This window comes from Ambystoma mexicanum, chromosome 4q (assembly GCF_040938575.1).
Source record: "Ambystoma mexicanum isolate Mex_15411 chromosome 4q, UKY_AmexF1_1, whole genome shotgun sequence".
NCBI lineage: Eukaryota > Metazoa > Chordata > Amphibia > Caudata > Ambystomatidae > Ambystoma > Ambystoma mexicanum.
In genome coordinates this window covers 252,429,284-252,452,739 of record NC_090928.1, presented here as the reverse complement: position 1 = coordinate 252,452,739, position 23,456 = coordinate 252,429,284, and the positions used below count along the sequence as shown (strand labels likewise).

Sequence of the window (23,456 nt, the reverse complement as noted above, 5' to 3'; positions counted from 1 at the left end):
TCTGCTTGATTTCATATTCTACAAATATGTGCCACATCAACATGTGCAAAAACTCCGTACAAGTTACATGCAAAATTCCTACTGTGGGCACCTTTTGTCTTACTCGGATCTGCCGCGGCCCGGGGTGACGCGGCCTACAGGCCCCCAGGCGTTGATGCCGCTGGTTTGGTTATGGTTGAGGGGTTTTGGGATTGTCATCCCTCTGTTTGGGGGGGGGGGGTGTGGGTGGGTCATGTTTGGGGTTATGTTACAAAAAACCTGGCGTTGGCAGCGAAGGCAGACCGCGTGGCAATACTCATGAACTGCTACCGCAGGGCTGCTAAACTAGCCCGTTGGCTATTGACATTTTTCCTGATACAAACTCCACTGCATCTGTGATAGAGAGTGACCTGACCTTCATGAGCTGGAATGTACGGGGGTTGGGCAATTATAAAAAGATGAGGCAGCTCCTGTTGTAGGCCGAGCGTCATGGGTCCAAGATTCTCTTTTTACAAGACACATGCCCGCACGGAACAGTGTATGCGGTTTGCCAAAACTTGGGGTCCCCATAGATTTTTCACTGATTTCTCTACCCAAAGCCGTGGGGTCATGACCCTCATCCATAAGAGTCTCAAGTTCACCCTTATTTCGTCACAAATAGACTCTCAAGGCAGATATGTACTGCTCCATGCCACGCTTCAAAACAAGGAAGTAGTACTGCTGAACATTTATGGCCCTAATATAGACGACCCAGATTTCTATGTACAGGTCCCGTCCCTCCTCGATGGCTTCCCCCTTGTCCCCATCCTCTGGGGGGGTGATTTCAACACAATTTACGATGAAGCTCTCGATAGATCTGGGTCCAGGCCCCGTCAACTTTCCAGGGCAGCCCATGCCGCATTATCATCCCTACCCCGTCTCGCCATGGTTGATGCTTGGAGGTTCTTATACCCGGATTCTTGTGTTTACTCTTTCTACTCCTCAGCCCACGATTCCTATTCCCGTATTGATAGATGGGTGATCTCCAACGAATTGGTTAAGAATGTCATACAGCTAACGATCCTTCCCAGAACCCTGTCTGACCACTCTCCTGTAACCGTCACCATAGGTTGGGGCCCGGATCCCGGCCATACTCTATGTTGGAGGTTGAAACCCCTCTCCCTTCTAGACCCGGAGTTTTGCTCCGAGCTCGAGTTGTCTATTGAGGAGTTCTTCGAGGCGAACACGGGCTCGGTAACATCACAGGCCACTCTATGGGAGTCCTTTAAGGCTTATATCGGAGGGATAGTGCCGTCAAAGGAGAATGGTGTCCTTAAGTCGATCCGGGGAGATCTCGCCGTGAGTGAATCTAAATTATCGATCCTGGAGGCTAAATGCTCACTGCACTCCACCCCCGGCACCCTGGCGGATATCGGGGTGGAGCTGGATACGTTCCGATCCCTTGCGGAACGCGAACCAAATTTTTCAGATAACCCTGGCATGGCGAGGAGATACGGTGAGGGTGAGCGCCCTGGCCGATTCCTGGCGAGATTGATCCGTCACGTGACGGGATCCCCGCATATACTTGGGATTGAGAGGCCCGACGGCTCCTTGGCTGTCACCTCACAGGACATCAATACGGAATTTTTCACATTTTATGAAGCCCTATATTCCAACTCAGATGAGGTGTCAGTCGAGATCGATTCCTTTCTTGATACCCTTCCGTTGTCGACTCTTTCCCCGGAGACCGCTGGTTCCCTTGACTCCCCGCTTTCGCTCGAGGAGCTCTCTGATGCGATAGACTCCTTATCCTCGGGGAGAGCCCCTGGCTCGGATGGTATCCCAGTCGAATTTTATAAGCATTATAAATCATTATTACTCCCTCATCTGTTGGCCCTCTGGGAGGAGTCGGTGGAGGCCGGTGTGTTCCCCCCCAACGCTCCGCGAGGCCGCAATTACAGTATTACTTAAATCTGGTAAATCCCCCTCGCAATGCGGTTCATACCGCCCCCTCTGACTTATAAATTGCGATGGCAAAATATATGCCAAGGCACTGGCGCTCCGGTTGGCTCCCTTTTTACCGTCTATCATCCACCCAGATCAGGCGGGCTTCATCCCAGGTCGCTCTACCTCCCTAAGCCTTAGGCGTCTCTAACATAATTAATAGAATAAACCCTGAGACACAAGCGGTGGCTGCCACGCTTGACATGCAAAAAGCGTTTGATTCGGTTTCATGGAGGCATTTGTGGCTTGTCCTCGAGAGCTGTAAATTTGGGCCCTCCTTTCTCTCCTGGGTCAGATTGCTTTACTCTGATCCTGTGGCTAGGGTCCGCACCAGCGACCGTTGCTCCCCTCTCTTTGAGATCGCTAGGGGGACAAGAGAGGGATGCCCCTTCTCTCCTCTGATCTTTGCTATAGCAATAGTGCCTTTCACCAATATGCTCTGCCAATTCCACGCACATAGAGGTCTCCGCACTGCGGGCCAGGCGGACATAGTGTCCCTATATGCTGATGACGCACTGTTTATACGCTCTCCCTCCATCAACTTATCCCCAATACTGGAGGAAGTCATCTATTTTAGCCGAATCTCGGCCCTCAAGGTGAATTGCTTGAAATCCACGCTATTCCCACTTACGGAGTGCACTCTCCCCCCTCCTGACACCCAGGGGTTCACATGGGCTCAGTCTACGATTACCTACCTAGGGATAGAGGTGACGCGTTTTCAAGCGCTGACTTTCAAGGAGAACTACCAGAAGTATCTTACACACCTGTCGTCTAAAGTCCTAGTCTGGGATAAACTCCCAATATCCCTCACAGGTAGAATAGGTCTACTGAAAATGGTGGTGTTACCCCAGCTACTTTACAGGTTCACCAATATTCCCTTGTGGCCCGGGGGGGGGGCTTCTTCCGTGAACTGACCCTCAGTCAATTCCTTTCTTTGCCACTCGGGGGCGGTCCGCCTTAAACTGGATACCCTGTCTACCCCTATGACTTACGTCGGCGCCCCTGATTTCCTCAAATACTGGATGGTATCCCAAATCCAATACACATCCTACTGGTTTAAGACAACGGACTCCCCTCCCCCCCCCCCACATGTCAGACTCGAGAAACTTGCAGTCTGTGACCGTGACATTCGCTCCCTGGTGATACAACCCATCCACCTAACGCTGGACTCAGTGCCCGGTCGCCTGCACATCCCTGGCATTGGCAAAAACATGGAGGCTGACCGGCACTGCTTACGCTTTCCACGGCAATCTTCCTCTCTGGAACTTTCTTCCAGGGGTCCCACGGGTGCCACCAACCATGGTTTGACGCTGGGCTGAAGCGGGATATGAGTTGCTACGTGATGTTTGATCAGGGTATATTTGTTGAGTGGCCTGACCTCCCGTTGTCCTTAAGGAGTGGCCAGTGTGTTTGGCTCCAATATTCATCTCTTCGCAGGACCCTTAAACGTAATTACCAGATGTTCCCAGCATTACCACCGGACGACCCTGCCATCGAGGAACTCGCCTCCCCCTCACCCACTAGAGGTAAAATATCCAGGCTATACACTATGCTGCAGTCCAGATCTATTCCAGAATTTACTAAACTGAAGCGTACGTGGGAGGTGGACCTTGAGGTCGAAATGTCGGATGAGCGATGGGCACACTTGTGTGAACGCACACACCGGGTGTCTTTCAACTCCCGCTTCAAACTGATTCAGTTTAAAGTACTACATAGGTTCCACTACACCCCAATCAGATTGCACCACATGTCCAGCGACCACCCCTCTAGCAGCCCTAGATGTGGCCAGGATGCTGCCGACTACATTCACATGATTTGGTCCTGTCCCCGCCTCTCACAGTTCTGGGTGGCAGTTTGCTCGACGGTGTCTGCCATGCTCGACCACCCCATCAGTCCCTCCCCGGTGGTATGCCTCTTCCACGACCTCCCAGGCCTTTCCCGGGATTCCAAAAAACTAGCTGGCCTCTGCATGCTTCTCGCGGTACATTCCATCCTACTTTGCTGGCTTCGCCCCTCACCTCCCACACATGCCCAATGGCTAAGAGTGGTTACGTGGGCCTCGGACTCTGAGGAAGCATGGTCTCACCTACAGCCCACCCACTCCAGGCCTAGGAATATCTGGCTCAGATTCCGATCTCATATGTCCGACCTGAATAGGACACCGGTTACATCTCCCCCAGCTGCCTCCCCCCACCAGCTCTGGTCCTCACCCCTATCATAGTTCCCTGACATCCCGTCCATGTTATAAAAATGTCTAATTGGTTATGTTCATATGTGAAGCAACCTCTGTATGCCTATATTGTGTACATTTGCATTCGTACTGTATTTGCCTGGCGCTGTTCGCCTGTGTTTTGCTGCCACGCTAAATGAATTAAAAAAAAGTTAAAATATGGATTGACACAAAAGGTTATCCTGTAGATAGAGCAACAAAAAAGGGTCAGTGGGGGAAAGGCTCCCACTCACTCGGGAACATGGAAAATTAAATCCACAAGTGTAGCAGAAAGTGCTGGGAGTCTCGTGGAAGTGAGACCTCCAGCTATCCAGATGGTTTTACTATCAGGAGTGCACTGATGAAAAATCTACAAGGTGTCTGGGTATTGAGAAATCAAGATGATTGAAACTGTACCAATGAATTAAAACAAAGTTAGTGGCTCACTTGTATTTCATGTAACTACTTGCTTTTTAAACTAAAGCAAGCCGAAAGTAATCACCCATCTTTGTTTTACATTTCACTTTTGATGGGTGATTTGCCAGAAATGTATACCAGTGCTTAACTTTTGGAATTTATGTAATCTCTCCAAAAGGAGTTGATTGTATCGGCCATCTTTTAACCACATGTTTCTTCTGCTTGGGGGAACCCTTGTGCAGATTCAGTGGTTTGTAATGTAGAGTTTATAATGTTTATGCATTCTTTTGTTTTACTTATTCAGTGATGAGTTGACTCTGGAAGGCATTAAACAGTTCTTTGTGGCAGTCGAGAGAGAGGAATGGAAGTTTGATACATTGTGTGACCTCTACGACACACTGACCATCACTCAGGCAGTCATCTTCTGCAATACAAAGAGGAAGGTAGGCTTTATGTCTTTCTCTGCAAGTACAGGCTTTTCATACATTTATTCACCCCCTATATGAACTGTAAGTGTGCAGCAAATCTTCCTTCGTTCCATTTGAGTTTGTTTTTTTTTAACATTTCTTTCTCACACCTGTTTTTTAAATAATTTTCCTGTGATGCTTCAGAGAACACTTTGGAGGACACATCTGTTCTGCTACTGTGTAACCATTTTTCTTTTGCTAGGTCTGTGGAACTCTACTTGCAAAGAATGCTTACTAAGTGTCCATGAACCTGACCGAAAGGTCCAGCCAATTGATGCATTTTCTGCCTAGCAACTGTCTGAGATTGAAACATCCATATATGCACCACACTTGCTTGTATTTATGAAGGTGCTTCTATTGGACTTGCATACATAAGTTACAAAAACAGTCAGCAGAGCAGCTCTTAGTAAGAGACTGCACATATGGCGCGTTGTTGCTTCCTAGCTAGGTTTGCGCAGTATAAACACGAATACACATACAAATATTTAGTGCAAAGAGTGGTTGCAAGAAGATGGGGTGAAGAAGGGTTATTGGTTCAGAAAGAAACTAGTGACCTGATGTTATGCAAGAATTGATGTAGTAACCCTGTGGGAGAATACACAACACTTGTTCTCTTGGTATTAGGTAACCCACCTTTTGGTATAGGCCTGTACTACACAAGTTGCTAGTGTGACTGAGCAGCCAGGCTTATCTCAAGAGGTGTAAATGTGAGCTGTAGCAATGAAATTCACAAATACAAGTAGCCAAGTAACACTCACGGTTTGTAGTTATAATTATTTAACAGTAGTTTTTAAATGAGCATTCTTTAAAAATGGTAATATATGTAACAATCAAATATACTTTTCCAGAATCAACACAAATCTAGTAGATGCTCTTTAGAGATGCTTTTTACACACTTCCTACACCCTGGGGTACATCACTAACTAGGACAGTAATTGCATTTATATATCACTAGTACACTTCGCAGATTCTGAGGGTTGTCGAAGGGAAAGGTTAAGGGAGGGAAAAAGGTTAAACGGGTTCTTGGAGCCATGTGAGCCCTTAAATATTCCAATGAAGTCCTATACAAAAACCTTTCCCATCAATAATAGTTTAAAACCAAGTTATCACCTCTGAGGGACAGTAAATATCAGTCGAATGGACTAGAAGAGTCTGCAGGGAGCCAGGACAGCCGAAGGCAATGGGAGTACAGTCTTTGGAGCTTTAGATGTCTTGAACAAAGTTTAGAGAGTTTGTTGAAGAAAAATCACTGTAGCGTCACAAGCTGTTACACTTGTGAAGGGTAGAGCTGAAATCCACTCTAGCAAAGCAGCTACTGAAAGTCAACTGAGAAGAGCAAATCCAAAGACACTGAAGTACCCCAAAACAGAACAGTACTTTTGGTTAGAAGAGTGGTCCAGCTGGCTTCTGTCTGGTTGCAGTGATTCAGATCCTGGGTTCCTGGGCCTCAGTCATGGGGACAAGAGGGAGGACATCTGCAGGACTCCTGCGGCAGCAATTTGGAGGTCGGCGGCAGCTACGGGCTCTCTTCAGATCAGTGGCACTTTGCGGTTTCAGCTACCGATAATCGCACCACAGCAAATCTTGGACACTGGATGGGGCTTCCTTTACTCCTTGAGTCCTGCACTCTGGTGAGGGGACTCCAGCTCTGGTCGTCCTGCTTCTGGAGGGTCCTGGGGAGACTCCTGCAGCGTCTGGCCGGCTTGCAGACGTTGCACTAAATTATGGATTTCTCGACCCCTGGCACGCTGGTCCTGCAGAAGCAAAGAAGTACAGCCAGTCTGGTAAGGTGGTCCAGTGGTGTTCGTCTCGGGGTTGGTTGGTCCCACTAACCCAAGGGAAGAAGTAGTCCCTTCCGGAGCTTGTCGATCATGAAAAGGATTTTCAGCACAGCAGCAGGGCTTCACCGGGCAATTCAATGGTCCAGGAGGATGCAGCAAGCTTTGTTCACGGTTTTTGTCGGGTTGTTCTTCCCAGTGGTCGACTCTCTTCAGTCCTAAAACCCTCGCTTTTTAAGCAGGTATTTTCCCATTTATGCACAGCCTAGCTGTCGCTCAAACAGCAAGGTGGCTGTCCTGAAAGGACAGCCAGCCAATCGGGACTGGGTGCATGCAAGTATTCCGAAAGACAAAGGACAGGGGAGTTTTGGCCCTTCCAGACCCACTGGAGCCAGAGGTGGGTTTCAGTACTACAGTCCAGCAAAAAGAACAAAGGGCTCAAACCTCCCTTGCGTGCTGAGTAAAACCCAAAAAAGACCTCACCACTGGAAAATGGCAAAAAGACGGGTCATTTTGACAAAATGGTCACCCATGGGTGCTGTACTGTAGCTGAGGATTCAGCCTGCGGTAGAAAAGCACAATAGTGGGCACATTAAACCATTGCCACCAGCCATTTAAAGTAGTGAGGGTAGGTAGGAAAAGGGGCTACTAAGTGACCACCCAGCAATCAGATGGTGTGTGTTGGACCTACCAAGAGAAAAGGTAAGTAAAGTCAATTTCACTTTACTATTCTTGGGCACAGCAGTTCACACAAGAAAAGGTATTTAAACCTTTTGAGGAATCTACAGGATTTCTGTGGCACTGCACTGAAGGTGCTGTGTGTCACCATACAAAAAAGATACCTATGGAGTTGTGAAACAAAGGAAACCCTATCCAAATTGGGTCCAAACACACGAAGGAGTGAGGAGAAAAGGCTCACTCACTCACTCAACTGTTAAAATGAAACCGTCCTAAAGTCCAGCAAAAGAGCTGCGGGTCTCTGAGGTTGAAGGGAATTAGCACAGAAATGTGAATTCTCCCGAACACCTGACAAACCCAAAATACAAAGTATACGCTGTTAACTGGGAGAGTCTGAGAGTTTAGCCAAAACACAATCAAGGTAGCGTGGAGAGCCGCCAAGGCTTTGTTTTAGAGTATGAGCATGGACCGGTGGCCCCATGAGTCAACACACAATAGCGCACGATAATTCCGCTTAGGCAGTTATAAAACATTTATGTAAGACTTTAAGAACACACCAACAAAGGAAACTAGTGGGTAGTAGTATCACCCAAAAACTATATAATAATTTACCATTTATATAGTGATACGAACACTCAGGCATCTGAGCGCTGCTTATTACACAGTGTGTGGTGCTCATATAACACAAATATGTAAGCTCACCAGTAGGTTCACTTATATTAGGAGATATTTTCTTTCTGCAAATTTCCCTCTGTAGTTTCTTATGGAACCCATTCTTTTTGCTTTATCTGTCCTGACTTTTCTGAATGGTTTTCTTGCCTTTTTGCTCACATGCCATGGGGAAACTGTTGAGTCCTTCAGGCTAGATGTACTGGTTAGAAATGGTTTCCCTTTTGTATTCTTGTACTTTCTAACTTTGCACATAGTATCTTACAATGTAGTGCAATGGCGATACTTTTACTTGTGGGATTGTTGGTTACTTTTACATGAACCTGAAGACAAGCTAGTGGCACCAGCTCCATTTTTACTGTGTTCGTCTTAATTCTGGTGTTCATGTTTACTACGTGCGGTTGTGCACTGTTAAAAAGTTCAACAAAATGTAAAAAGACAAAAGGGAAACGTAGTTTCCCAGTACTTATAGTCTGAAGGACTGATCAGTTTCCCCGATGTCAAAATTTGAAAAAGGCCATGGGAAGGAACCTGTAAAAAGTCAGAACCGGTTCAAAAACAAAAGGTTTGGGGGTCCATAGAATATTGAGGGAGAGTTGCCTAAAGAGACATCTTTATCTACAGTATGTGTGTGCATAGCGCTTAAATTGTTTCACCCATCAAAAGTGCAGTCTGGCACAGGTGCAGGCAAAGCTCTCGGCTGTGTAAACCGCTATGGGATTTTCGTCTGTCATTTGTGCAGAAGGCATGGGCTGTACAGGTATTTCTATTTTATCAGACTGTGGAATAATTGTATTCATTCTTTGCTTTCAGGTTGACTGGTTAACAGAGAAAATGAGAGAAGCCAACTTCACAGTTTCATCAATGCATGGTGACATGCCCCAGAAGGAGAGGGAATCCATCATGAAAGAGTTTCGATCTGGTGCAAGGCAAGTATCTACAGGAATGTAGTATTTAACAAGACTATAAAGGTTAAGTCTGTTTTGGGAATAATTTTATTCCAGGGAATGAATTACCATTTTTCTTTCTGCGTTTGTGTGGCCCTTCGCTGACATAGGATCATCATCTCCAGCACAGGGTCTGACTTGGATTCACATGCTCATGAATATTCCCCGTTGTTGGCTAAGAATTTACAGAGTCCACCTGGTGTGGGACTTTACAATACTTATTGGTATTATGTAAGCCACATTTTAATATAGGCCTGTACTACACAAGTTGGTAGTGACTGAGCAGCCAGGCCTATCTCAAGAAGGGTAAATGTGAGTTGTACAATGAAATTGGTAAATGCAGGTATCCAAGTAAACACATACGCACTTAAATTATAGTACAAATATTTATTCAAGGATAATTAGACCATCTTTAAAAAGAAGCAACTAATAGTAACATTAAACCCAAAGTTATGATTCAACAAGAGCAATAAAGTAGGTGAGTAAACATTTCGTATGCTAAACATATTCCAGCACACTAAGTGATGTCATTTGAGGTCAGTATTAGCACTTCGTTGTGATCACATTACAATATTGAGTTACAAGGAGGGAAAAGTTGAAGTTGGATCGCAACATACTTCGTAAGTAGTAAAACGGATTCTCCCAGAGGGATTTGGCAGTCTTTTATCCCAGCATTAATAGTGTTCAACAATTAAAACCTGTAAGGGAACAAGCGCTACCAAAGCCAGTAGGTTCAGAAGGGGCCTTTAGGGAGCCAGGACAGCCAAAGTCAGTGGGCCAGTTCAAAACTCTGATGCCTTCTTAGAAAAATGTTTTAAAATCACAGAAGCTCAAGTGAAGCCACCATGAAATCGAAGTTGGGAGGTCAGTGCAGTTGAGGAGGTCCAGAGGCGTCACTCGGGGTCATGAGAAATTCTTTAGATCCTTTAGAATTCTCCTAAGGTTTAAATACCTTTCTTTGTGTGAACTACAGTTCCCAAGAATAGTAAAGTTAAAACTACTTTACTTATCTTTTCGCTTTGTAGATCCAGCACACCCCATTTTATGTGGAGTGCTGAGGGGTTGCCTAGTAGCCCCTTCTTTTACTTTCTCATGTAACATTTTTATTTTACCCTCACTACTTTAAATGGCTGGTGGCAGTGGTTTACTTTTTCCTACCATTGCGATTTTCTATCGCAGGCTGAACCCTCAGCTGCAGTACAGCACCCATGGGTGACCATTTTGTCAAAATGGCCCCCGTCTACTTTTTTCACCATTTTCTGTGAGGTCTTTCTTGGGTTTTACTCTGTGCGTTGAGACAGATTTGAGCCATTTGGTTGTCTTGCCTTTGGTGGGCTTCGTCCCTAAAGCTCTCCTCTGGATCCAGTGTTCTGGAAGGACATGTGAGGGCGTGTCCCGAAACTTCTCTGTCCTTAGTATCGAGGGAAACCTGAATGCACCCAGTCTTGATTAGCTGGCTGTCATTGCAGGTCAGCCACCCTGCTGTGAGTGACAGCTAGGCTGTGCATGAATGGGAGAAACCTGCATAAAAGGCGAGGCTTCTTGGACTGAAGACAGTCAACCACTGGGAAGAACACCCCAACGAAGAAACCGTGAATGAAGCTTGCTGCATCCTACTGGACCATTAAGCACAGTGAAGCCCTGTGCTGTGCTGAAACTACGGCGCTTCACTAGTCAATCAGAAAAAGTTCTTCCTTTGGGTTAGTGGGACCAACTAACCCTGAGACTAACTTTGCTGGAAGACCTTCCCCAACTGGCGGTACTTCTTTGCTGCTGCTGGAAAAGAGTGCCAGGGGTAGAGAAATCTGTAGTCGAGTGCAACGTCTGTAAGCTGGCCGAAAACTCCAGCAGTCTCCTGAGCACCCTCCTGAAGCAGGACGACCCAAGCTCAAGGCACCTCTCCAGTATGCTGGACTCTATGATTGAAGGAAGACAACCCGGTGTCCAAGATCTGTGGTGGTGCGGTTTACCGAGCGCTGAATCCGCAAAATGCTGCTGATCCGAGGAACGCCTGTAGCTGCCGTCGACCTTTGAATTGCTGTGCAGGAGTCCTCGGGACATCCTCCATATTGTACCCATGACTGAGGCCCAAGAACACAGGATGTGCATCACTGCAACCAGACAGAACCCAGCTTGATCCACTTATAACCAAAGGTACTGTTCTGACTTTGGGGTACTTAACTCTTTGTTTGTAGTTCTGCTCTTCTCAGTTGACTTGCAGTAACTGCTTTTCTAGAGTTGATTTCAACTCTAACTTTCACACGTGTAACAGCTTGTGGCCCAACAATGATTTTTCTACAACAAACCCTAACATTGTGCAAGACTGTTTTGCTATCTAAGAAGTGCCTCAGCTCCATAGACTTTGCTCCAATTGACTTTGGCTGTCCTGGCTCCCTGCAGACTTTTCCGGTCCATCGACTTTGATTTTTAATGTCCCTCATAGGTGATGCATTGGTTTTTAACTGATATTGCTGGGAAAGGTTTTTATATAGACTTCATTGGGAGATTTAAAAGTGCTCTCATGCTCTGATAACCTGTTAACCTTTTTCCTTCCTTTTAACCTTTCCTTTCTTCCAAACCTCAGAATGTACAAAGTGAAAATATTATGTATAAATGCCAATACTCTCCTAGTTGATGGTCACCTAAGGGTGTAGGAAGTGTGTATGAAGCATCTCTAAAGCGTACCTACTTGCCTTGTTTCTGAGAACGTAATTATCTTTATTGTTGCTCATTACCCTTTTTAAAAGAATGCTTATTTCAAAGTGGCTGTTGAATAAATCATTATTTTACTAGAAAACCTTGAGTGCAAGTGTTATTTGGATACTTGTATTGGTGAATTTTGATGCTACGGCTCTACATCTCACATTTACCCCTCTTGAGAAAAGCCTGGCTTCTCGGTCACACTACCAACTTGTGTAGTACCGACCTATACAAGTAGGTGGGTTACCTAATACCAAGAGTACAAGGATGGTGTAGTCTCCCCCAGGGATACTACATCAATTCTAGACCAACAGCGTTTCTCGATCAACGAGAAAAAAATCAAGTCTAGTCCCCAGCCAAGCAAAACAATTTCTGGGGGCTAGCCTAAACACAATAGATAAGCTGGCATTCCCCTCAAGCGAGAGAGTACAAAATATGCTGTTGCAGGTACCTCAATACAAGGCCTGTTGCCGGATAACGGTACGCAAAGCAATGCGCTTGCTAGGGATGATGGCCTCTTGCATTTATTTAGTTCCTCACGCCGCCAGCGACCTCTGCCTTAATGCCAGTAAGACTGAGATCCTGTTCATCTGCACTCCTGCACCTTTCTTTGCTGTCACTCTCTGGCCGGCCCCCCTGGGCCCTCTCCCTGTTCCCACTTGTGTGGCTAAGAACCTTGGGGTCATCCTTGATTCCACGCTTTCCTTTTCTCCACACACCTGACATTAAGAAGTCAAACTACCGACTGCACCTCCTCAGAGGTATTCTTCCTTTCCTCTCCTTCCCCCAGAACCTCATTGTCTCTACAGCTCTGGTTCTTTCCAAGCTGGATTACTGCAACAGCCTCTTTCTAAATCTACCTGCTTCTCTCCGCCCTCTGCAACTTATCCAGAACAGGACTGCGAGACTTGTCCTTTGCCTCAAGCCCTGGGATCGTATCTCTCCAGCCCCGAAATCTTCATTGGCTCCCAGTAGCTGCAAGGATTACGTTCAAGACCCTTTGCATTGTTCACAAGGCCTTCTGGGGCCTGGGCCCGCAATACCTTAAACTCTCCCTTCAGAAATACCTCGCTACTCAAGCTCTTCGCTTCTCCAACTCTCTCCGGGTCAGTAGCTTCTCCAAGCAATGAGTTGGCGGTAGATCTTTCTTCAGCTGGGGCCTCCCTCTGGAACAGCCTCCCTGCCTCTGAAACTTGAGAACCACCTTCGATTCCGGAAGCACCTCAAGACCTTCCTCTTTGCTACTGATTTCTCTATTCCTCTCCCCTGCTGATCTGTTTTCTTCACTGGGCTTGTGGCTACCCCCCTATTTCGGGCCTAGATCCCTGCCCACCCAGCTGCATATTCACTCTGCCTCTGGCAACCCTTGCACTTGGGTCTGTATCTGCAACCCTACAGTCCCCTTACTTGCACTTATTAGATTCCTGTCCCTGCACTTAATGCTTGCACTTTTCACCTGCTGACCGCACTACCTGTTTCCTTTCACGTGTTCAGCACTTTCCACTCCTCCCCTACCCCTTGCACTTCCCGCTCCCCTGCACTTGCGCGTTCTCAATGCCACTGGACCTAGCAAGATTGTTGTTCTGTCCTCCCTTGTACCCCTCCCTTGCCTCGTTGCGCGCTGAAACACGTGTGTATGGGCATGATATAAATAAAATATCATGACGCGTGCATGCATCCAATGTAGAAATGGTCAGCGAAACAGTGGTCTCAGGCAAGTGGACAGTGGGACGATCTAGTGGTTGTTTCGCTAACCCTGGTTCAGGCTCTTCGCTGGTGGTCCAAGGACAATGTGTTAAAAGGAAAGCCTTTTTGCGCTCCACCAGCTCAAGCGATCCCAACTACAGACGCCCGTTTTTAGGTACGATTTTCATAGTAATGATAAATCTTCCTGACCTGTGTCAACCCCAGAACTTTTTGCTTTACTGGCAGATTATTTTTCCTTCCACCTTTGTGTGGGAACCTTTTTCCACACTCAAAGAATCTTTTACTCTTTTTATGGGTGTCATTTTTTAGATTCTCCATAGTCTTTTGTTATCCTCTTTGACAACTTTTTGGCAAGAAGTGTCTGTTGTTGGGTTGCCCTAGGGTCTCTCCTCTTAACTTTCTCTGGCTAACCTTGAGAGAACTATTCTTCCCATGGGTAGAAAGGATCTGAATCTTTTAAATTTCATTTGGTAAAACCAGCACACCCCACTGTTAGGCAGAATTGCATGCAGTACCCTCTGGGACCACCACATACAATTAGGATTATAGGTGTAAGCAAAAACCACTTTGGTATAAGTCTCTACTACACAGTTTGTGATAGCGAGCTGAGCAGCCAGGCTTATCTCAAGAGGGAATGTGAGCAGTACAAGAATGTTACACAGAGGTCTTACAATCACAATGGTTCAAGTAGACACTTACACTCAAGGTTTCTTGGTAAAACACTTATTAATTTATTACACAGTCATTTAGAAAACATTCACTAGGAGGCAACTTAATAGTATACACAAATACAATTCAATAACGAACCAATACGTTTCTGAACAAATTAGGCTCCCCTGAAATAGGAGCAAAATGGCATTTCAGTTATTTTTAATGGGAATAAAAAGGTACACGTTAGCAGAATAGATCACAAATACTTTCTTAGGCAGTGCAAATCGTTTTAGTTCACTAGAGGACTCTATTCAGGTCAATAGGGCTAGGCCAAAGTTAATGGACCAGTGTCTTGGATAGCATAGGGCAGTTATTGAAGTAAACAGTAAAGTCTTTGCCAAAGTTCTCAGAAGTAGTTTGTACGAAAAAGAATCCTATGTTGGGTCACAAGCTGATAAGGCCTGCAAGTTGGGAAAGTTCAGCGAACTTTCACCGCGAGAGGTAAGTTCTCTCAATCGGGTTGGCACAGTACCTTTAATATGAAGAACAAGATGCAGCAGAAGACGTTGGTTCCTGGCAGTTCCTGCAGATCTCACTGTTCCTGAGCCTCAGTTGTGGGGACAAGAGGGAGGACGTCGGGGGACTCGATCGTCGAAAAACACTGACAAAATTGAGTCACTTCAGTTCCAGTAGCTGTAATTCAAGCACACAAGCTGGTGTCCTTCCCCCTGGTTAATCCTAACCAGCTCTGAGAATGGTATCCAGGTGGGTTACGAGTTGATTGGTCCCACCAACTCAAAGGAAGAAGGGGCTTCTCTGTCGAGATGAATTTGGCAATTCGGACCTGCAGCAGGGCTTCACCGGGCAAACCAACAGTCCAAGAGTTGCAGCAGCCGTCCTCTTCCAGCTAGTCTTCGGTTCTTTCGTTCTAGGCTTCACCGGGCAAACCAACAGTCCAAGAGTTGCAGCAGCCGTCCTCTTCCAGCTAGTCTTCGGTTCTTTCGTTCCAGTTGTCGACTCTGCTTTCCAGTCCAAGAGACTTGCCTTTTAAACAGTTTTCTCCCATTCATTCCAGCCTAGCTGCCACTCACCCAGCAGGGTGGCTGTCCTTGCCGCACAGTCAGCCAGCCAATCATGCCAGAGTGCATTTGGGTCTCCTAGGAGACTAAGCAGAGGGGGTTTCGGCACCTCCCTCACTTCCTGCCCACCCCAGACACTCAGGCGCCAGAGCCAGTCTTCAGTCCTGAAGCCCACCAAAGGCATTGAAACAAAGGGACCAAACCTAGTTTTGCGCGCAGAGACAAACTCTAGAAGGACCTTTCCAAAAAGAAATGGCGAAAAAAGACAGGGACCTGTTTAAACAAAGGGGCTTAAGGCACCATCTTGAAAAACATGGCTCCCGCGATTTTTAGCTACCGGTGTTCGCGGTCGGGAAAAATCCTGGTAGTTTGTTGTAAAACCACTGCCACCAGCCATTTCGATAGAAAAGGGTAGTATTTGACTGCTACATGAGTTTCTAGATACAGGGGATACTAGGTAACCCCTCCAGCACTCTATAGGAAGATAGTGAGTGCTGGGTCTAGGAATTTAAAAAGACTAGTAAAGTCAATTTAACCTTACATTCTCTGGGAAACAGTAGTTTATCCCAGATAAGGTATTTAAACCTTTGGGAAGTCCAAAAGGACATCCATGTGTCACTGCACATGAAAAGATGCTATGGAGTTATCTTAAAACTCCATAATCAAAGAAACAAACACGGAAAACAGAATTAAAAAGTACAGAGTCCCAAAGTTCAGCAAAAGAGCTGGGGGTCTCTAAGGTAGAGAGGAATCGGCACATTTTGAGAATTCTCCCTAACATCCCGATGACTTATTATGTGATTTGTACAGCATCGCTGTACAACTGGTAGTTGACAGCCAGCCGGCCAATCACCTTTGGGTGCATTCCTGTAACCAAGAGGATTAAGCACAGAGTTTCAATCACCTCCCTCACTTCCTGCACCTGCCACACATACAAGAGCCAGAGGCGGGTTTCACTCCTGAAGCCCACCAAAGACAAAATGAACAAAGGGACCAAACCTGGTTTGGCGGCAGAGTAAATCTCAAGATGGACCAAAACAAGAAGAAATGGCTAAAAAAGATGACAGTGGGGGGAGGGGGGGGCTTGCAGGGGGAGGGAGGCATTTTAACAAAAATGACACCATGGGTGCTTTACTGTAGCTGCGAACTCAGACCGTGGTAAAGACACGACACAGTAGTAAAAGGTAACCACTACCACCAGCTATTAATTGTGTAAGTAACCCCTCCAACACCTTATTGTAAGATGGTGTGTGCTAGATCCAGAAAGTTACAATTTACAGCAAAGTCAATTTCACTTTACTGCTCTTGGAAACAGTAGTTAATCCAAGAGTCAGGTATTTAAACCTTGGGGAATCTAAAAGACTAAATGTGCTGTGACACCATGCAAAAAGATGCCTATGGAGTTTCAGACTCCAGAAACCCAGTCAAAATCACAGGAAAAATACATGAGAGAGTGGGGAAAAAGGTCTCCCTCTCTAGGTTAGAAATTAAAAAGTCCTAGAGTCCAGCAGAAGTGCTGCGGGTCTCTGAGAGGAATCGGCACATTTCTGAGAATTCTCCCCAACTACCGGCAGCGGAGATCCATTGTCGGTGAAGATGGAGTTCCATTGTCAGATCTTATCTCAAGTTTTCAGTGGGCCCAGACTTTGGCATCCATCTTGCCTCAACAATGTCTGACATGGGCAAGAGGAGTCTCTACAGGGCCTTAGAGAAATGTGGCCTGAACGTTTTTTTTTTTTTTAGGATCGACACCAAGTACCTGTATTGTCTGCGTCCAGACCAAGAGTAAGACTGATGCGAGATCTGCTGTGGGCTCCCAGAGAAGACTAAGCAGGATCGTTCACGCCGGTTGGTAGCTTGTCTCAGGTAGGCGAAGGCGTTTTACGTAGCCGCAAGGCGCAGTCCTGCCTCGTCTAGGAATGGCAGGTCCCATGATCTTGTTCCCTCTGAGAAAGAGGTCTGTCTTTTGAGGATGCCCCTTCCCAGGGCATCCAAAAGAAGGCAAAGCACCACTGAGCTGATCCCATCAAGGTCGCTGCTGCTGTGGGATCTGGTTCAGGAAGGACCCACTCCCCACCTCAGTCTACGGTGAGCCTGCTGGTTTGTGGGGTGCCTTCTGCGAGGAAGTCTGACCCCCTTCTCCAAACACCAGTCCTTTTCCAAGGACAAGTCTTCGAGGGACTAGCCTACTGGAGACCAGTCAACTACTTACCTCAGCTGCTGCAAAGACTCCGTCGACGACTACCAGGACCACTACCCCGTCATTGACGTCTTTGTCTTCCAAGACTTCTACCTTGATGACCACCACCACAATTACTTCGAGAGGCCCGGCGATGACTTCCGTTTCTATGGTCACGACTAAACCGCCAAGGGTGGCTCTACCTCCTAGGCCTCTGCCTGCTGCTACTCCGGTCACGTCTTCAGCGGCGACACCAACTTTGCAGGTTTGCATTGTTGCCACATTCCCAGAGGATTTGGGTAGGTTGAGGCACTTGCTGCTTCTGACAGACTTCCTTCTGAGACCTGTGAGCTTGTTCTCCCACAGTTCTTGTGGGGTTCCTCAGTAGGTCTCCTTAGATTTATAGTAGCTCTGAGGACGAGCATCTGCTTGAGGGCTTCTACTCGGACCATGAAGGGAGCCAAGGGCCCATATCCCATGAGGGATTGGCACACCAAGAACCTGATCAGCCTTTTGCTCCTCCCAGGAGTTTCAGTCCTGGCCCTTTGTCGTTTTGCTCCCCAGCGAGCACCCATGGACATGTCGCTGGACATCCTCACTACCCTTCACACCTTGGTGTCAGAAATCCAGCAAAGACTGCCTGGTGCCGGGTCCGGCACAAAGGTCTCCTAGGGCCACGACCAGGAGTTTGTTCAGGCTGAGTCCACTGAGTCTGCCTAGCTGCTAGGCAGCCATTTTACACAGTGGGTTTAAAGAACCCATCTGCCACCTGCCCATTGATTCATCTAGTTTGGTGAGGAAACTTCCTCAGTGAAATGGGGGGGACTTAGGGGTGCCCCCACCCATGGGTGCCTTTATCTGCAGTTCAAGTGTGCACTTTTGAGGAATGCACACATTTGAAAAAAGTGAGATTTGGGATTAAGTCGCATTGGAGAAAATAGTTAAATCTCCAAGAAAGCTAAGTAGCAATGATCCAAATCGGTCCTCAGCTTTACACTAACTTTGTGAAAAGTTTGGTAGAGTGGATAACATTTCTCAAATGTATGCTTAAGGAAAAATGAAGTGAGGCCATTCAGAGCTCAAATGGTCTTTCTGCTCTAACACTGAGAACGGGCAAACTAAAGTTTGTCGAACAGCGAGTGCCAGGAATGCAGGGGGTGGGTAAAGTTGTCGAACCAACGCAAATTGATCTGAGATTCATTTATTAACCCTTTAAGTGCCATGGGTATTTCTCCCCAGTGCCAGAGCCTTTTTTTGGTGATTTTGGTATGTGGCCATTCAATGGCTTGTAACTTTTTTGTTACATGAGATATCTCGGCCAAATTTGGCTCCTTTTTTTCCCACATGTAGGCGGTCGTAACGCCACCCAGGAATCCCAGGTTGCTGTAGGGGGGTGAGAGAAAATAAGGAAAAAGTGCAAAAATGTTGTTTTTTCAAAAAATGCCAATAAAATGATGTACAAAGAAGCCTGTGGTTTTTTCCTTGTAAGAGCTAGGAACAAATGGTTTGCTGTGCTGAGTTCCCCAATGTGTTGGCTTTCAGGAACAGGTTGAGTGGAAATGGAAAAAAAATATTTTGATGGGGTTATCAACCGTTTTGTGAGAGGTAGGCGATTTTTGCCATTTTTGCCAATTGGACATGCATGGACGGAATGGAAGAAAAGGGCAGGAAAGCCAAATTGGAGGACAGAAAGGCATATATTTCTGAAAAGTAGACAAAATTCCAAGTTTAGGAAGGGGTGATTTGCATAGGTCAGGCAACAACTAGGTAGGGGAAACTGCTATCGAATGGGGGAAAAGCGGGAAAATGACTGGAAAAAAAGGTATGTGTTGGACATGGTTGGCTTGGTACGGCAATGGCTTCTATGAATTTTGAGAAAAGCAATGCTCCGCTACATTCCCCCGACTCTTGCAGTTAGGAGAGCATACCATTTTTGTAGTGTTTTTACAAAACACGCAGTACCACAAGCCAAACACTGAGCCATGGTACACAGGAGTTTTACGCTCACGGCCTGACCAGACGCACTTAGCATGTGTAAATTGGGAAAACCAATGTGGTGAGGAACGGCAGCCATACATTTTTTGAAAGAGCACAGGCAGACCTTTTCAAGGGTAGGTGACTTGTGCAGGTTACAAAAGTGTATGGTGGCTAAACCAGCGACTAAATGTAGGTCACATTTGGGAAAAGAAAGGGTTGTGAGACAAAGGGCATCAGCAAATGGGTCAAAACGTTATGAAAACCACACAACACATGGCCTACCGTCCCGCGTTCCCACAGGTGTCCCGATGAAAACGGTACCCCACATGTGTGGGTGCACCTACCTGGCCGCCAAGGGGAAAGCCTAAAACACAAGTAACCCCAAGTCTGTTTTCAGAGCGAAATCTCAGACATTCTGCCGACCGGCACAACGTACAGATATGGGCCTCGGGTGTCCAAGCCACCGAGGAAAACGGGGAACCCCATGCATTTTCGAAAAGAGGACACCCGTGGGAATCTGCAGAGGTATGATTTGCGCACATCGCCCCACCTCATGCAACCCTCCCTGGGGGCTGATATCTGCTCCTAGGAAGGGGCATCTGACCCCAGGGAGGGATGCAAGAGGTGGGCCCCCCCCCTACCTGCTGCCAGGAAGGGTTGCATGAGGTGGGGCCCTCCATTTGGGGTGGGGGGGGGGGCTGAGGGCCACCCCCCGTTGCAGTACATCATTCGCTGCCAATTTAGGGTGCCCCTCAGCCCCCCCTAAAAAGCAGCCTATGATTTTGTATATTTTTTTTTTGTTTACCCAACTTCGCTTGGTGCAGATGACCACATTAGTGTGGCTATCTGCCCCCAGGGTGCCCAAACCCTACTGCCCCTACTGTCGGTGGCACTTAAGGGGTTAAAATGTCAGTTGAAGTTAATTGTCCAATTTCCTTCACAAGGCCATATTCCTCTCTCTCTCTATTCTCCCCTCTGGCCCGACTCACTGTGCAGGGCGTACTCTGGATGTTCTGATCTCCTCAGACCTTCCCCTTTCTATCCCTCTCCTCTCTCCCGGAGTGATCACTTTCTGTTTTCCTCCCAACTCACCCTCTCTACCCCCCACCCCCCCAGATCAAGCCAACTCCAGCACTGCCACCCACCTTCTTGGTTATCCGACCCATGAAGCGTGTGTCAGTTGTGGCTTTCGTCGCCACTTTCTCTCCCTGGCTGACTCACACCCTGACACAGCCCTTTCCATGCTCCACTCTGCTATATCTGATATCCTGGATGTTCTTGCCCCGGTCATGAGGATCCACTTGAAGGCCAAAGCCAAGTGCATTTCCTGGTACGACTCGGACCTAGTTACCCTCAAACGCAAGTGCAGGGTGGCTGAGCGGAAATGGCGTGCTTCTGGTACATCCTCTGACAAACTGGCCTGCCGCCTGCTCCAAAGGCAATACCGGTTCCCTGTCCGCACCATCAAGAGAGCTCACATCCAAGCACGCGTCTCTGCAGCATCTAACGACTCGGCCGAAATCTTTAAAACCTGCAATGAACTGGCCAAACCTGCTGCAGTCTCTCCCTCTCCTGTCGCTTCACAGGACCTCTGCATGGCTCTGGTTCTCATTTCATCTCTAAAACTCAGACCATCCTGTCCCCTCTCTCTTCCTCTCCCCCTCACCCCACTACTCCCGGCTCTTCCTCTGGCCCTTCATCGGCCACCTCTCCGCCCTCCTTCTCGGCCTTTCCCCTGTTCTCCCCAGACAAGGTTTCTAGACGAGTCCGATCTATGAAAGTCATCAAAACGGGTTCATCCCTGTTCCTCCAAAACCATGAAAGACCACATTGACTCTCTGGCTCCTGCTCTGGTCGACTTCTACAACCATTCCTTTGCCACTGGAGTCTTCCCATCCCACGTGAAGCACCCTCTTATTAAGAAACCCTCTGCCGACCCATCCTGCCCGGCTAACTATCGCCTAATCTCCATCACTCCTTTCCATGGAAAACTCCTGGAAAAGCTGGCCATCTCCCTGCTCCATCTTCACACTGAATCTGTTGGTTGTCTTCATGACCATCAGTCTGGCTTCAGAGCTGCCAGAAGCACAGAAACTGTTCTCCTGAACATCCGTGAAGACCTGCTCTCCAACCTTGATTCAAACACCCCCTGTGTCCTCATCTTACTTGATCTCTCCCTCTTCCTTTGACACGGTCAACCATGCCTCTATCTTCACCTGTGGTGTCCCCATGGGTCTAACCTCTCTCCCTGGCTGTTCAACCAATACCTGGCACTTCTTGCCCACCGCATTGCCACTCTCTGCCCCAACTTTCAGTGCTATGTGGATGACACTCGGCTCATTTTTAGGCTACCCTCAGTCACCTCTTCTCCTTTCCCTCATCGGACTGTTTGCTATCAAGGAGTGGTGTGCTGCCAGTGATCTCTGCCTTAATTCCAGTAAGACTGAGATTCTCCTCGTTGGCACACCCGCTCCCTCCTTTCCTGTCACTCTCTGGCCGGCCTCTCTTCGCCCTCTTCCTGCTCCCACCTGCGAGGCTAAAAACCTCGGTCATCTCGACCCCACTCTCTCCTCACATCTGACGTCGCTAAGAAGTCACACTACCAGCTGCACCTTCTCGGAGGTATTCTTCCTTTACTCTCCTTCCCCCAGAAGCTCTCGGTCTGCAGAGCGCTGGTTCTCTCTAGGCTGGACTATTGCAACAGCCTCTTTCTAAATCTGCCTGCTTCTACTCTCTGCAACACATCCAGAACAGGACTGCATGACTTGTCCTTGGCCTCAAGCCCAGGGATCACATCTCTCCAGGACTGAAATCTCTGCACTGGCTCCAAGTGGCTGCAAGGATTAAGCTCAAAACCCTCTGCATTGTCCACAAGGACTTTGGGGCCTCAATACCTTCAACTCTCTTCTTATATATCTTCCCTCTCGAGCTCTTTGCTCATCCAACTCCCTCTGGGTCAGTCGTTTCTCCAAGCAACAAGTTGGTGGTAGATCTTTCCTCGGCTGGGGACTCCCTCTGGAATAGCCTCCCTACCTCCCTGCAACTTGAGGAGAACCATCTCCGGTTCTGGAAGCACCTAAAACACCTTCCTCTTTGCTTCTGCTTTCTCTCCTCCTCTCCCCTGCGGAACTCCTGGCTGAAACTGCACTGGTTACATGGCCGGCCTCTGATCTCGGGCCCAGGTCCCCTCCTCTGCCAGTTGCACACCTGGACTGCCACCCTGGCAACCCCCACACTTGGGGACTGTTTCTGTATCCCTGCAGTCTGCCACCAGCACTTGACGTCTGCACTATTCTTGCACTTGCCCCCAGCTGGCCGTACTGCTCTTATTGTTTTATTTATTCAATTTATCCCATATACTGCACTGTCCCTCCCCCTCCAATCCTGCACCCTCCCCTCCCCCCCCCAACCCCCTACCGCCACTTGCGAGATCTGAATGATACCTGGCCTAGTAGGATTGTTGTCTGTCTTCCCTCTGTTCCACCCTCCCTTGCTGCGTTGTGCCTTGAAACACTTGTATAGGTGCGTTACAAATGCCATGGCATATCATATGACTGGTATGAGACCAGACTCAAACTTCAGATACATAATGAAATGATATGGCACATTTTATTGGAAACATTAACACCTATTGCAATTATATTTTTGCGATGAATATTGGATCAAGGAAAGGCACTTTTTTTTTATTTTTTTTTTTTTACTGGTACAGTTGGCATGATTTTAAACCAATAAAATCCTATTTGGCAAAACAGAAAATTTAATCCTAGGTAGGAGATCCACAAAGGAGAACATTTGTCACAAGTAAGAACTTTTCTGATGTGATGCCGATCTTTTTTTAGTGGCAAAATGTTATGTGAGGATTCATGTTCTTCTTTATGTAGTGTCTGAATCCACCAGGTTGTTGGTAGCTTCCATGTCTGAGCCACTCTTCTCAATTGCTGCTGCCATGGTGCACACTGAGGTATCTGTATTGGGTTTCGATTTATGTTTGTGCATAGTTAGGGAGGTGTGGGCTAAACATGCTCTTGGTGTTTTC

The 23,456-nt window shown here is 47.3% G+C and overlaps 1 protein-coding gene across 1 annotated transcript in view; it reads left to right on the top strand.

Annotated features, from left to right (window-relative positions):
• Window positions 1-23,456, top strand: part of EIF4A3 (eukaryotic translation initiation factor 4A3) — a 155,068-nt gene that overhangs the window by 120,663 nt on the left and 10,949 nt on the right. The window contains exons 8-9 of the mRNA XM_069607816.1: window positions 4,893-5,031; window positions 8,994-9,109. Of these exons, the coding sequence (XP_069463917.1) occupies window positions 4,893-5,031; window positions 8,994-9,109 (255 nt within the window). The remainder of the gene's footprint in view (window positions 1-4,892; window positions 5,032-8,993; window positions 9,110-23,456) is intronic.